Here is a 17056-nt window from a genome sequence, read left to right on the forward strand (position 1 = left end):
CTGCATTAGGAGGAAAGTTGCAGTTTCCTTGCAGCTAAGCACAACTTTCTAAATCCCCCAGTAGTGCAATACTAGGTCCTGTGATCAGACATGGACCCGAGATTACGTGGGAAATGTGAAACCGTCCTCTACTTATGTCTTGAATTTAAAAAAAAAAGTTGTCATTTACTTTTAACTCATTATTGATTAAACCACCCAAATTATCGTACTGAACCTGCATAAAATAAATCCGGCCCCTTTTCTTTTCAAATAATACACTACAAATGTTACTTTTTCTAGTTGCTTTATGTTTTTTTTATATGTTAACTTAAATTCTACCTTCTTTTGCATGATTATTAGGAATTCGTGATGATTGTGGTGTTTGGGATGGAGTATGTTGTTCGCATCTGGTCTGCAGGGTGTTGTTGCCGTTACCGAGGTTGGAAGGGACGACTGAGATTCGCCAGGAAGCCTTTTTGTGTGATTGGTAAGCATATGTGCATGCAAACAACAAAAGAGAGTAGTATCAATAACACCAAGTTAATACATATATTTCTTTTTGAGAAACTTGTAGAGTTACATACAACATAGTATATAAGGTTGAAAAAAAGACATGCCCATCAAGGTGAAACCTGCCTTGCGTACTTCCTTTTTTTGGCAATTTTTTTCTGTTCTTTATTATCAGATATGCAGGATCCTTTCCCGGATCCATTTTTCTGCTACTCTAATGCCTTTTTTGACCTGTGTGCACCCACTGCTGCAGGTAAACGTGTTCTGTTTCTGCACTCCACCAACTGGCAGGAGTCTGTGGCATTTTGTTGTCTCTCTTAGAGATCTTGGCTTTCACTTTTTCCCAGGGGTTTGCCTTCAAGGCAAATAGGGCAGAACTTTGGCCACAGAGGAAATTCTTCATCAGGTTAATGTTTCCCTGCTTCCTGTGCACTGTTACTAAGAGCTTCAACTTTCTCTACCACTGCTGGTCCTGAACTTGCTTACTTTTTCTGGTGCATTTCTCAGATTATGCACTTGCTGCAAACATTATATTTGATTCACATGAAGTGACCACCAAGCTGTTATGAGAAATTAAGTGAAAAGGTACGAGATATAGCTTGAATTACCTCCATACACAGCATTGTAGTCTGAAATAATGAAGGAGACTTTTTTGGTGAATTGCTCCAGACAGGCATGGACATGCCTACTGAAATCACACTGAACCACACTGAAAGATGCAGTTGCCTTTAAACTGTTCAGGTTGTGATGAAGGAGACTGCATACGACAGTAGTTAGGTTTCATTTATACAAAAATGTATGTGTGTCTTTTTTCAGCCTACCATAAATCATTTCTTCTATGTTGTATATGCATATTGACCAAATTGCCTATGGATCTTTGAGTAGGTGGTTGATGTGCCTATAACTCTTTAGTCTTACTGGAACAATTCAGGACCAAAAATAGTGAATAAATTACCCCCTCTTGAAAAATATAAGGATATTATAAGTTACTGAGGAGTTCCATAACCATATAAAAGCACAAGGCCGAAGGCCGAGCGTTTTTATACAGGTCATGGAACTCTGAGGTGACTTCAAATATCCTCATGTTTTGCAACAGGGGATACTTCATTTATTATAATATACACGTTTCAGTGAGTGATGTGACAAAAATGACATCACTAAGCTCCAAATATAACCAATAACATCACTAAGCATAGTTAATAAGGATAGAATTTACAGGATATTCATGGCTGTTGTATTATAAAAGGATAGTACCAATATCTTGAGTTCAATGTTGAATTTGTTTTTTAATCTCAACTAGTATAATCTCTGCCTGAATGGACTGTTGTTATTGGACTACTATTCAAGTTATGAATTGAACAATTATGTTTCAAAAGATGGGTTGTCATAAGTTTACAGGGTACAGGTGATCCTTTTTCCACATTATGATCTTTGTGGTGGTATCAGCTCAAGCTTCTGGAAGACCAGCTTTGTAAAGCACTTGAGGGTGAGTTGCATTTGATGCAATGGATAGAGGCTCACCATGGTACAACCTATAAATCTAGTGTCAAGCTGAAAAAGGTGGCCTTTAAGACAATACATAAAAAATAATTAGAAGGTCATGAATACACCAAAATTGTGGCAGTGAAAACAACTGTAAAAATTCAAAGTTCAACAAGTGCAAATTAGTGATGGGGAACTGCTAAACACTACTGAATAGTTTGATGAGCGGAAAAAGTATCTTGAGACACTCCAAATTTAGGAAGTAGTGCTTGAATTATAGGATGTTGTAGAAGACACCTCTGAGGCTGAATTTGATCTGTTGGCAGGAAAGCATGACCAGATTTTTTTAGATTAGATCAGAATATATATTAGTTCTTGCAAATGGTCATGATCAATGTTCCCTCTAATTACTTATGGACTGTGTAAAAAAAATTCTCTTTCAAAAGCACTATTAAAAAATTTAGTTCACAGATGAGTGACTCAGAATAAGTACTAAATGATGCATTTATGCAAAAATTTGGCCTTAAAGGAGAAGGAATACCATTTTACAGTGCTCAGCAGAAAAACTGTACCGAGCCAGGGGTTTTCCAGCGAGCTTCCTGCTTCTTTGGGTCTTCTCGCAGCTGCGCATGCTCAGTAGGGCAAAAAGCTCACTTTAACAAAAAAGCCGGCTATTTCGTTTTACTCCACATGTTCGCTAGAACAATCCCAGGCCGGTGTGGTTTTCTGCTGATAGGAGCACCGGCCTGGGGTGTCAGGTAAGTAAAAGTAATCACTTTGGTGCCTAACTTTTGGCACCCTCAAGTGTAAAATGTTATTACTTCTGCTTTAAAAATTGACAATAAAAACTGATTATCAGTTTAAGGACATGGTCCTGGTTACAAGTGGTAGAAATTAGGTTTCTCCATAGTCTAGAGTTTCTGGTCTCTCCACGGATTAGTGCTGCTGCTCCTTGAGATTGAGAGGAGCCAGCAGAGGGTGTTTATGCATCTTGATTGGATACTTTTTGCTAATCCCTCTTAGGAAGTGTAGAAACAAAACACAAGGCTGTAATATTATCTTCCATTTGGCCTCGGAAGCCAAATCGAAGATAATATCAGTGTGAAGAGGCAAAGTGTTATGCCATCTGCTTAAATCACTTTTTTTTTTTAAACTCACCATTAAAAGATAAATCATTATGAAATCATTACCAAACATAATACAGGTATAGGACCTGTTATCCAGAATATTCAGTACACGGGGTATCCCGGATAATGGATCTTTCCATAATTTGGATCTTCGTACCTTAAGTCTACTAGAAAATCTTGTAAACAAGGAACAGTTCAGCGTAGAACTAAAAACTGGCTAAATAGATAGGCTGTGCAAAATAAAAAATGTATCTAATATAGTTAGTTAGCCAAAAATGGAATCTATAAAGGCTGGAGTGAACAGATGTCTAACATAATAGACAGAATCAAACTTCCTGCTTTTCAGCTCTATAACTCTGAGTTAGTCAGTGACTTGAAGGAGGGCCACATGGGACATAACTGTTCATTGAGTTTGCAATTGATCCTCAGCATTCAACTCAAAAACAAAAAGCAACAGTTATGACCCATGTGCCCTCCCTCAAGTCGCTGATTGGTTACTGCCTGGTTACCAATCTGTGGAAACCAAGAGAGCTGCAAAGCAGGAAGTAGTCTTCTGTTATGTTAGACATCCAGTCACTCCAGCCTTTATAGATTACATTTTTGCCTAACTTACTATATTAGAAACATTTTTTATTTTCATATACTGTATTTACCCACTTTTTATTTTTATACTGAACAATTCCTTTAAGTACACCTAATAGGCTGGTTTTGGTTCCAATAAGGATTGATTATATCTTTGTTTGTAAAATGTACAAGGTACTGTTTTATGATCACAGAGAAAATTTTAAAAAAAATTGATTACTTGGCTAAAATTCATTCTATGTGAGCCATCATGTAATTCTGAGCTTTCTGGATAATGGGTTTCTGGATAAAGGGTCCTATACTTGTAGTTTCTGTTAAAGCACATAAAATGTTCTATTTTTTGCTAAAAGTGTTTCTTTACTGTAAATTTGCATTTTACTATGCATTTTTTTCAACCTCCATAAACTCCTCTAAAAATAGTAACAGTAGTTATCTAACTCTGTTTCCTTTTTCTCCAACTTACACCACACTGCTTTGCTTTCTCTCTGTGTCTGTCTCCAGATGTTTAAGTCCTCAGAGATAATGCTTTTCACCTCAGTCCAACTTCCCCCATCAGCAGAACAGCTGCAGAATGGAATTCTGCCTTCCATTGTAGTGCTGGATTAATATGGGTGGGTAGGGTCTGATATTGCAAAGCTAGCACTGTCACAGGTAATAAATGGATTGCAGGAAGAAAAACAGAGGAGTGAATGGTCAGCAAGATTTGAACAATATGCATTATGTATAATCTGGTAAAAAAGGGAGTGGTGCTTCAGAACATTTCCCACCCACACACCATTACAAAATTCAGTGCAAAATGCAGATGTAACTAAAAAGAGATCCACAATTACATACAAGTTAATAGAGTATTGAGTTATGTTTTAAATTAGGAACTAAAAAATAAATGGATTCTCTCACATTTCCAGTTTACCTCAGATGGGGGAGAACTGTCTTCCTAAATCCCAAGAGGGTAATCAAACCAGTCTGTGGATCAACTTTGTACTATTAGTTTATTTAAGCAACTTTGTATTTTTTCTAATATATCTGGCAATACAACAGCCTCAAGAAGAGAGTTCCAGAGCTTTTCAGTTCTCACTGTAAAAAAAACTGCATTGTAAGATGGAACCCCCTTCTAACTTAAATGGATGGCCTTGTGTTCACTATAAGAACTAATGAATAAAGCATCAGAGAGTTTTTTGTATGGTTCCCTTGTATATTTTTGCAAAGTAATCATATTCCACTGAGTACTATCACCTGTCCGAATCCATGCTCCTTGATGCTTGCCACATGCAGGGAAAAAGGATTGTCACAGCCCTGTAATACATTCTGACCTCCTTACACAGGTATCAGATTTCAAAAATGTGTCAATTTGTTAAAAATAGGTAGAATTTGCAGGAAAATGTACCTGGCTGCCAGGAAAGTTGATAAATGGCAAAAATCCCAAACTGCTTGTATCACTTCAGGATTTCCCACTTCAATATTTCATTAATCAGCCCCTAAATGTTTAGAGCTAAAACAATACACTGCCTCCATAAATCCAAAGTGTACAACAGAGGAATTGATAAGACATAAAGAATAAATATATGGAGAAAAAAAAGATTTATTCAAGTTTTAATCAATTTAAAACACTGCAATTCTTTATACAGTATATACTCAGAGTAGCTGATGACCCACAGAAATACATGCTCTCTTTCACTGGGCATGTAGTATTACCAATCAATTTTACATCATAATCCCCTCTATTGTCATTCTGTTGTGATAGTTTATGTGCAAATTGGATTCACTTTTTGGAGACTGGGTATACTAAGAACTCTATGCTTTTAATCTTGCTTTTTACTTAGGAGCAAACCCAGTGGCATACATTCCTGATATGTTGTGGTTGTAATGGTTGGCAGAAAACAGTATTTATTGCTAATGTAATGCTGTCAATATGTAACTTTTTACATCAGACCCCTATTCAATACATTCAAAATAATCCCAAATCAAAACAACCATCTTTAGCTATTCCTAATTGTGATCCCTGTTTTCCTACACACAGAATGGGTGTAGAAATCCTTATATTCTGACAATTTGCTGCTAAGGCAGAAACAGATTTCAAGTTATGCTTCTTACAAAGAGAGGTTTGGATTCCTAATGTAAAAAATAATGTGACTCAATCTTCATCCCTGACTCCAATGTACTGTAAACATTATTTAACTGTGCTGTGGGAGCAAGTGCTTGGGTACTTGGGCCCACATGATTTATACTGGGAACACGTGCCTTAGCATTGCAAAGTGGAAGCTTCACTGTGCACCTTGCACTGGATTGAAAATGTACAACCGGCACACGGGTCTTAGTTACAAGCAAGGACAACCCTTGCTATGTTTTATTTGCGTGATGCAACGTTTCGGGGTTATCCGGGGATAACCCCAAAACGTTGCATCACGCAAATAAAACATAGCAAGGGTTGTCCCTGCTTGCAACTAAGACCTGTGTGCCAATGGAATTTATTTACTCTGAAGTCTGGGGGTTTCCGAAGCCTTCTCGGCCGGGCACCGGGCAATATACGTCTTGGAGAGATAGGGTGTGCAAGCTGGTAACTATATTTGTTTGAAAATGTACAAGGCTTACCAGTAGTTTGTGTTCTTGTCCACTTCCTTGTTTGAATGCCTTAAATGGAGTGCAAGGTAGGGGTGTTCCAAAGGTTTCCCATGAGTTGTCAACCTCCACCACAACTGTATGCAGCACTAATTGAAGCAGGCATTGCTGTATACAGAGTGAATATATTTGTAGACAAGCTATAAGGAATTGCACAAAAGTGGATTATAGTGCAGTATACAGTATTTATGTGCAATGTGGGTGACACTAAAAATTGTGTATCAGAAGAAAAAAAATTTAAATATAAAGTGACGAAATGAGTGCCCCAAATAAGTCAGACTTATGTAACTTTGACTTATATGGGGCACTAATTTAAAAGGGTGGTTCACCTGTATAAGAATTGTTCAGTATAAAAACTGGTTAAATAGACAGGCTGTGCAAAATTAAAAATGTTTCTAATATAGTTAGTTAGCCAAAAAATGTAATGTATAAAGATTGGAGTGAATGGATGTCCAACATAATAGCCAAAACACTACTTCCTGCTTTGCTCTTGGTTTCCACTGATTGGTTACAGACTGGAGTGACTGGATGTCCAACATAATAGCCAAAACACTACTTCCTGCTTTGCTCTTGGTTTGCTCTTGGTTACCAGGCAATAACCAATCAGTGACTTCAGGAGGGGTCATATCTGTTGCTTTTTGAATCTGAGCTGCATGTTAAGGATCAATTACAAACTCACTGAACAGTTATGTCCCATGTGGCCCCCTTCAAGTCGCTGACTAACTCAGAGTTAGAGAGCTGAAAAGCAGGAAGTGCTGTTCTGTTCTGTTAAATATCTAGTCACTCCAGCCTTTATAGATTCCATTTTTGGCTAACTAACTATATTAGAATCATTTTTTATTTTGCTCAACCTATCTATTTACCCAGTTTTTATTTGTATACTGAACTGTTACAGTTCAGTATTGGCTAGAAAGCCTATGGGGACCTCCCCATAGGCTAACATTGATGCTCGGTAGGTATTAGGTGGCGAAGAAGGTGGTCTAAGTTTTTTTTAAAGAGACAGTACTTCAGTACTATCGAATGGTCGAATAGTCGAAAGATTTTTAGTTCGAATCGTTCGATTCGAAGTCGTAGTCGTATTCGAAGGTCGAAGTAGGCAATATGATGGTCGAAGTAGCCAAAAAAATACTTTGAAATTCAAAGTATTTTTTATTCTAATCCTTCACTCGAGCTAAGTAAATGTGCCCCTAAAAGTTAACTCAAAGGTGAACATTTGTGGTGTAGCTACATTTTATGAACAGAGGGGAAATAAAGAAGATCATGTAAAGTGATGAATCTAAACTGACTTTGATACTTTGCTGCATACAGAGTGAGGCACATCTCTTTGTACTCCTTTCTGATAGGACAAACATTTGTACCTCTGGATGCAAGAAGCAGGCCAAGTTGTAAAGTGCAAAAAGACCAGATCTTGTCATGCTACAGATCTTTGCCAGATTTAGCATCCTATATTTAATCATGGTCAGATATTCACTGGAATTTGTATCATTTTGGGTCCATATATGTTAAGAATAGCATCTAGTATGTACATTATTGATTAGTTATAGTATATTTTTTTGATGACCAGAAAATTCAGCTAACATCTCTTACATAACATGTCTTAACATCTTCCTTACATTTTGTTTTCACTCCAGATTGTATTGTTTTGGTGGCCTCACTGGCTGTTATTGCAGCTGGGACTCAGGGTAACATTTTTGCCACATCTGCTCTGCGTAGTATGAGGTTTCTTCAGATCCTGCGCATGGTGCGTATGGATAGGCGAGGAGGCACATGGAAACTTCTGGGTTCTGTTGTGTATGCTCACAGCAAGGTAAGTGACTTATGTAAAGTGCAGTCTTTAAAATGTTTATAGGTGCTGTGCATTACATTACTTTAGATTTAAATGTTTATAACTAATCTAGTTAAAACCAGTTATTTGCTTTCATGCACTCTCAGGTCAGGCACCCACTTTAAAATGGGCACAAGTGATTGTCTGTTCCAGTTACACTTAGTTTATTCCAGGACAGTATTTAAGATTATCTGCAAACATTGTAGTCCAGTGCTCTTCCATCAGTCAGAATATTGGTTGCAGCTAGAAATCAGTTATATACTTTTTATAAAAAGAGCTCATTTTGGCACAGTAAGAAATGCCATCACCATTCAAACATCCAGCAAAACAGGCCTACCCAACTCCAATGTCAAAGGCATATACCGTTAGGTACATAGAGGATTTTCAGAAATTGATATTGATTGATATATTTCCACTAAATTAGAGATTATATAGGTTAAAGCAATTATACGTTTGCAGTAAGTGTTTGTGGGGACTGGAGATGACAACTCTTAATTTTGCATGGTGCTATTTAAGTATTTTGTAACCACTTTTTCCTTATTCCACAGGAGCTGATCACTGCTTGGTACATTGGATTCCTGGTGCTTATTTTTGCTTCATTCCTGGTATACTTGGCAGAAAAAGATGCTAATAAAGAGTTTTCCACATATGCAGACTCTCTTTGGTGGGGCACGGTATGTTTTCATGAACAGTCTAATAACAGTAAAAGTACTACATGTTTTTGTACATAGTGCGGTTCTCTTCATATCTGTACCCATAACATTTTCAACAGAAGCATTGTCAAACTTTACATTTTACATTAGAAGGTCAACAGTTTTCAACTACATGTAATATAACATTCAATTACACTTTCTCAAACCACATTTTACCTGAAAAGTAGTATTACTGATGGCAGTTTGACAGTACTATGGTCTTATTTATGGGAAATACTGGACATCTATGGGCTGTAACCCCCTTTAGAACTTGGCTTCAGGCACTGTAGAAATCCCCACAAGACAGAGATCAAATTGAGGGGCTCTCATTATCTACTATCCAACTCAGCAGAGGCACCAGGCAAGGAGCCCTCTCTCACCCCTCTTCTTAACTCTGGCAATACAGCTCTTAGCAACCTGTATGAGAACAGATCATTGAATTAAGGAATTGCTGCCTGGGGAGGGGATCCAAACTAAATTTATTTTTAGTCTCACCCTATACTGATAATATCTGCTATATTAAGCAAACTACAGAAATTACCTTCAAACCACGGCAAATCATGATCATCATCCTACCAACCAAACAACTTGTCGTATATTTATTTAAATACCTCATAAAAATCTTAAAATATTCGAATAAATAACACCGCCTCTATACTATCTAATCTTAAAGCTAGGATCTCTCTGTATGGCAAAATCTTCCCCTATCTGTCCCATACTGTAAGATTACAACACCCATGGTAACAGTGGTGGAGTCCTTCCAAAAATAGCCCAGTGCAAATGGCATTTTTACTAACTGAGAATACCCTTGATAGACCAGATCTATCAATGATATTAATCAATATGTACACCATGCTCATGAGCACAAACAAGGAGACAAAAGTTTTTTTTAAAAAAAAGTGGATTAAAATATCTTGGAGCTGGATGGGGAGATGTGGGTGGAGGCACTGGGCTTAGTGTCACAGCTGAGCAAATCTGATTTATAGAGGATACCTCATGCTGTGTAAAATTGCCAGAGTACACCAAGAAGTATCAATACTACTAGCTTGTGTAGTAGGGTAATTTGGACCCTAGCAACTAGATGGCTGGAATTGCAAATTGGAGAGCTGCTGAATAAAAAGATAAATAACTCAAAACCACAAATAATAAAAAATGAAAACCAATTGCAAATTGTCTCAGAATATCCCTCTCTACATCATACTAAAAGTTAATTAACAGGTGAACCACGGCTTTAATAAAAACTGTTGAATCCAAATACTGGTCTTAGTTACAAGGCAAAAATGTAAAAGAAATATAAAATAATGGAAAGACCGTTTATACTTTTTTTTATTAATGGTCATCCATGTCATCAGGGAAATGGTAAATACCCAGCAATTTGAAAACATAAACATAAACATAATAAAAGGAATTGAATATGAATAAATACATTAAAGAGAAGATGCAAGGGAACAGGAGCAAAAAATGCTCGAATTAAGTGTGGAGGCAGGAATCAACATTCAGCTGGTAATGTTGCACAAATGTGTGGACCCTACCCTGTAATGCTACCTTGCAAACTTGTGTCATGGAGGCGCTGTGTTGTGCTGCAGAGCAAGTTGCCAGACTGAGTGTATGCTGCTGAAATTCCAAACTGGTGAGCTGCTGAACAAAAATCTAAATAGCGCGGAGTGTTTAATTTAAAAGGAAGGAATCACTAACCCAGACATTTTAATTCATTATTTATATTCTGGAGTTTGTGGAGGCCATATAATTTATAATGATCACATACATATTAGCATCAAAATCTCTGTGTGACATCTAAGTGGCCACTCTTATTTAATGATAAAGTACCTGATTTTTTCTTCTAAATGCAAAACCTTCTCTGTTTAAACCCTGAAGAAAGACCGATTCTTTGCTTAGATGGTGTCAACGGTTTTCTAGTGATTCCCTGTAGTTCATATCAACCTAAAAAAGGAATGTACAAGAAAACTGCTTTAGTGAAAGCTCCCATCAAAACAGATGCAGCCAATTTCTCTGTGGTCTGAAACTGAAAAATACATACAAAAGGCTCATATCTTTTTGACAGTATAGTTCATTTGTCTGGACCGCCATAAATGGTGGGGCAATAAACTCATTAGTACCATTTGACATGGATGGTCGGGAGAAGGACATTTAACAGTTACTTTGGCATTCCATGACCCATATAAAGGCACGAGACCTATTCCTTTTTGTATTTATAGTAATAACAGTCCTTGGTGACTTCTAATATTCTTACATTTTACAGTAGTAAGTAGATCACTACCTATATATATCTTTTGCTGAAGGAACAGTAAATATAACAAGGACGTCAGGATTAGACAAGCTATTTTTTATGTAAATTTTAGGACAGAGGTTGTGACCTGCTTTGCTTTGTAGAAGGTTAAATAAAGCTCATGTTGCTTAGACACACCTTTCTGTGCTTACTTTGAAGATGGAAAGTAATCTGCAGTATGTGTTAATTATGAATGAGTAAGATCATCGTTTGTGCTGTGTGTGTTATATAGGAGAGGCACTTTGTCCTTTGCATAGTTTATAGGGGAAAGTGGTATTGAATGAGTTGCTGTTAGCAGATTGTGAAGGTATGATTGTTCTGCATGCATGGAGTTATTCAAATGAATGTATCATTAATTTACTGTGCAAAGAAGATATTAATATCCTAGATACTGGAAGACAAAAGTGATTTGATGCATTATGCTAGGATATGAGAAAGATGTGTGAATTTCAGAAGAAAGTTGTGTTTGTAATGTGTGGAAAGTAGAAAGTAAGTAATTTGCCCTGAAATTATTGTTGTTTGAAAGAACCTACACAACTGTATTTTTACTTGTTTAAATTGTGTCAAATTTCTCTATTAATCTATCTTAGATTACATTGACAACTATTGGATATGGTGATAAGACCCCTCATACATGGCTTGGGCGGTTACTGGCAGCTGGCTTTGCACTTCTGGGTATCTCTTTCTTTGCCCTGCCTGCGGTGAGTCTTCTGGAAATGTCTTAAGACATAATCACTTTTTTTTCTGTGGTAAATAATCCATTAAAGATAGACATTTGTATAGAGAATGCTTTTTAAGGCACTTTGAGAAAACAAAGAGTAAATTTGCTTTCATATAATATGGTCTGCTCTCATTTAGGGAATTTTGGGTTCTGGGTTTGCCCTTAAAGTTCAAGAACAACATCGACAGAAGCATTTTGAAAAGCGACGGACACCAGCAGCTAATCTTATTCAGGTGGGGTTATATATTCTGGGTTGCATAAAAGGCACAAAAAACACAAACTAAATGAATGAAGAACATATTTTTTTTAAATTAGTACTTTGTAGGCTTCATATAATGACTGTTTAATGTTCCTTCTAGTGCCACTGGCCTTTTGCTATTTCCTTGGGAAATATTGCACAAACATGATGCAAATCCCATAATCAATGGAGCTTATCTATGAGTATGATATATGTAAGCATTTTTCCATATCCACACACTATACTCTCAGCTAAAGTACTATCCAGTAATTCTCCACATTTTTTCTTCACTTTTTCCTGAGAAATGTTGCAAAAGGCAAATATTAGACAGAATGCCAAGTTTTTGTCACATATTTCCTGAGGGAGTTCTAAGAATTTGGTCTCAGCAAACTGTTCTGCATACTTTCACGTTTGGGTAATCTATCCAGTATGGGCATCCTCCAAACCTACCGCTTGAGATGGCCAGTGAGAGGAATATGGGTGCCAAATGTATACAGAACAGGAAAGAAAGAAATAGGTGCTACCAAGGTAGATACAGTAACTCACCAACTGGAATCAATGGTCCAGGTGCACCAGCCACAGACCCTCAGCTTGGAGAGCTGTAAATCGATATTTATCTAGACATACACAAGAATAGAAGTAAAAGCTATATTTATTGAATAAGTTTAAAAAAAATGGTAATATCCATAGGCCCATGGACGACTTCACCTATTAGCACTAGAAACATGCAGACAATAATATGTTAGTTACAGAATTTCCTATATATATATTTAATTAACCAAAAGTTAAATATATTTTTGATATTTAAACAAAATTTAAGTAAATATATATTAGGGATGACTATTTTTTTTATTTTTTTTAATACATATTGCATTTACTTGTATACTTGTTGGCCTTGTTTAAAACCTTAAAGGACATAGGTCATATTCACTGGCCAGTGCCAATTTGTTAGGAACCTCAGTGTATAAAATGTGTTACCTTTTAACTGTGTAAAGTATACAGTCCCAGGTTACTATAGTCTGAGAACCCAGGGTACACAAGGAATTTTTATGGGTATGGGACCTGTCATCCAGAATGCTCGGGACCTGGGGTTTTTTCCATAATTTGGATCACAATACCTTAAGTCTGCTAAAAAATCATTAAAACATTATTTAAACACAATAGAATTGTTTTGCCTTCAATAAAAGGAAATCATTTTTAAAAAATTTAAATATTTGATTCAAATATAGTGTATGTGAGATTGCCTTTGTGTAATTCGAAGTTTTCTGGATAAAGGGTTTCAGGATATTGGATCCTATACCTGTATATCGAGCATCCTGAATACATACCTGTAACTATACCTTTAGTACTTTTGGTTAAATAAATATTTATTGGAAATTGTGTAATAAACATATTATTATTATCTGCATGTTTCTTATGCTAATGATGGAGGCTGTGGATTTCCGCAGTAACATTTGGGATAGTACAGTGAGTTGCTAAGGAAGTTATTTATTTTTATAGCAAAATAAAAAGACTCAGGTTTTCACGCCTCCTCCTAAACTCATGGCAGCAGCTGGTTTATAAATGTTAAATTCTCGTGGAGGGGGGTTATACCTTTAGAGAGCTTTGCAACTACTGGAAACAGTCAAACCCCAGATGGGAAGAGGGAGAGGGAGGTTTTATATTTTGACAATGAGAGAAAGCAGATTCGAATCTTCACCTTTAGTGGAAATTTTAAAGAACATTTATCAGAATGCAGCCAAATACCACCCTGCCACCTGTGTTATAAATCATATTAAAGTCTAAGGGCATCTAGGGGACAGCAGGTTTCAATAACATTGTACACAGAACAGTTTGGTACAAATAAAGATATTTTCCTCTGTGCTGACCCATTCAGGGAAGTTAAGCACTGATGCTCACCATCAGTAGTGAACAACTGCAGTCAAATAAATACACTAAATGTATTAGTGTATTCAGCTCCCTTCCTCTAATGCAGTACTATAGAAGTAAAAGTAATTTTCTGGCAACAGTACACTAGTCCAAATACAATTTTTCTTCAGCACACCACTTACTTCTTTCTGGGTGCATCCTCTCCCAAGCTGCCTCCAAGTCAGCCAAATTCCTTATCTTGAATAACAGTATATGAAGCACACCTTCCTCAGGCTTTGCCTTTATTTTGCTTTGCATTTTATTCTAGCGGAAAATTCACTCACAAGCTTTCGGGGAAAACCCCTTCCTCGGGTACATTTGCACCTAATGCACCTAAGGAAGGGGGTTTTCCCCGAAAGCTTGTGTATGAATTTTTCGCTGGAATAAAATGTTTTAAAGGCAAAGCCTGAGGATGGTGTGCTTCATATCCTGTTATTCAAGAACAGTGCACTAGTGTCATTATTAATCAAGCACTAAAGGTGGCCATACACGGGCCGATAAAAGCTGCCGACAGACTGAGTCGGCAGCTTATTGGCCCGTGTATGGGGCCCCCTGACGGGCTTCCCAAACGAGCGGATCTCTCCGTGTATGGTCACCTTAAGACTCATGGCACACCAGGCATTTTCTCTTTGCCGGCATATTATACAATGGTTGCCACATTCTTAATAATCATGATAGGCTTCCACACACATTACAGAGTACAATGCCCCTTTATTATTATACTGTGTCTAATGAAACAAGGTCTTAGAGAATGCTTCCTTAAAGCTCTAGATTAATTTATCGTTTAAAAGGAAAGTATGTAGTTACACTTACCTCACTCCCTAAATTTTGCGTATTTGGTCTGCAAAGCCAGTGCCAGTGTCCGTTGAGCCAGTGTCCGTTGTTTGGCACTCGCATCTGCCTGGTCTGTGTCAAAATAAAAATTCAACAGTGTTTTTCAGACTCTGTTCAAGACCACCACCCCCCATGCATTTAAGGTGTAACATTTGGTCATAGACCCCCTTAGTTTATATCATGGATACAGATATATGGAAAAATTATTGCTTTGTGAGCTGTAGAAATAGTTCCAAGAATATCTAGGAGAAAAAATACATATTCACTGCAAATCTCAACTTTACTGACCTTCAGGCTGGAATTTTATGAAAGTTTAGGACAACAAATAGGCTTTGGCTCCAAATCTCACCATAACATGACTTTAGGCTGCCCATCCCTTACTTCTACCAGAACCTTTAGGGCCCCCATAGGGGCTATCTTAAGACTTTGAAAAATGAATGAAATAGGGACAGTTGCCCCAAAATATGAAAATAAAAAAGACCTGAAACTTCTTTGTAAGAATTCATCCTTAATAAATAAATGTTTATGATTATCAGTACATGTATAACTATAAACTTTCATACACAATTTCATGCATCTTTATAGAGGTTTTATATTCCCTTTGTCACCCTCCTTTAAGGCTGCCTGGCGTTTGTACTCCACTGATGCTAGCCATTCCTACCTCACAGCTACATGGTATTACTATGACAGCATCCTACCTTCCTTCAGGTGAGTCTAGGTCAGGTCTCTACAACAACAGAGAAGCGCAAAAGTACAACCTATTTATAAATTGATGTTCAAATACAAGGGCATATCTTATTGTGATAACTGAAAATTATTTAGTATAGGCAGTGGCACTTTTATCTGGAATGCTTGGGATCTGGGGGTTTCCAGATAATGGCTACCCAAAACACAACAATCACCATAACTTAAGTCTGCTAAAAATAATTTAAACAGTTAATAAACCCTATAAGATTATGTTGCCTTCAATATGGCTGCATGCTGCTTAATTACCAACAAGTACATGGTACTGTTTCATTAGTACAGAGATAAAGGAGTCTTTAAAAAAAAAAAAATGATTAAATCGATGGGAAATGGTCTTCCCGTGATGTGGAGCTTTCTGTATAACAGGATTCCCATATGTGATCCCCTACCTGTACTCATAATAGAAACCTTATTTAAAGGAAACTTAACCATTTGGCTCACTTTGTCACATCATTCTTCAAGTTTAAATAATTGCTCTTTCTGTGCATTTATAGCTGCTAAAAAAGTATGATAAAAATCATGTAAACATTAAATAAGCCCTACAGGATTGTTTTGCCACCAATATGGATTTATGCAGCTTAGTTAGGATAAAGTACAAGGTACTGTTTTATTATTACAAAGAAAAAGGAAAAAAAAATTTAAAAAATTAATTATTTGCTGAAAATGTACTTTATGGGAGATGGCCTACCAGCAATTCTGAGCTTTCAGGATAGCAAGTTTCTGGATAAGGGATCACATACCTAATGCTAGTAATTGCTACACACAAATTTAGTAGACAAGGCATGGAGATCTGTATAATGGTGGCCATACACGGGCAGATAAAGCTGCCGATATTGGTCGTTTGGACCAATTTGACAGCTTTTCTGCCCATGCATGGGGGCTTCCTTGGCATATCGTAATTCGATCGCTCGGCCATACGGCTGAACGTTCGAATTACCTCCGATATAGCCATGCCGTTAGTGGCATATTGAGGAAAGATTCGCTCATTTGGCAATGTCGCCAAACGAGCGGATCTTTGAGTCTGTGGCCAGCTTTAGACTAAAAAACCCTTATCTAGAAAATCCCAGGTCTCAAACATTTTGGATGATAGCTGTACCAGACCCATACTTCACATATAAAGGAAGACAGAGCTGGAGAAAGGTGATCAGTTTTGAGTTGAATGGACACAGGATGAATTGCATTATATTATGAAAACCAAATGTTTTTTTATTTGGGGCTGTTTATGGATAGGAAAACAGCCATTGGAGGTACTGTTAGCACACATTGTATATGCAGCTCGTAGACAATATGTAAACTATTCAGCCAGGACAAGGCTGTGCAGAAATCACTGTATAAGAAATATAAAACAGGGGTAATTGTAAACTATACTTGGAACATTCTGCACAATATAGTTAGACAACAACAGGACTGTGCAAACAGCATTTGGGTTAAATATAAAACCATTGCACAGTAATTACATATATTGAACAACAAATTACTTCTGTACCTATTATTATATTTAAAAAAGTCCC

General features: G+C 37.0%; 1 protein-coding gene across 3 annotated transcripts in view; it reads left to right on the top strand.

Moving 5' to 3' along the window:
- Positions 1-17056, top strand: part of LOC108707508 (potassium voltage-gated channel subfamily KQT member 4) — an 88175-nt gene that overhangs the window by 59245 nt on the left and 11874 nt on the right. For all 3 annotated transcript variants that reach the window (XM_041582172.1, XM_041582171.1, XM_018245504.2), the window contains exons 3-8: positions 340-466; positions 7928-8103; positions 8670-8795; positions 11691-11801; positions 11959-12054; positions 15421-15509. In XM_041582172.1, the coding sequence (XP_041438106.1) occupies positions 340-466; positions 7928-8103; positions 8670-8795; positions 11691-11801; positions 11959-12054; positions 15421-15509 (725 nt within the window). The remainder of the gene's footprint in view (positions 1-339; positions 467-7927; positions 8104-8669; positions 8796-11690; positions 11802-11958; positions 12055-15420; positions 15510-17056) is intronic.

Source organism: Xenopus laevis, chromosome 2L (assembly GCF_017654675.1).
Source record: "Xenopus laevis strain J_2021 chromosome 2L, Xenopus_laevis_v10.1, whole genome shotgun sequence".
NCBI lineage: Eukaryota > Metazoa > Chordata > Amphibia > Anura > Pipidae > Xenopus > Xenopus laevis.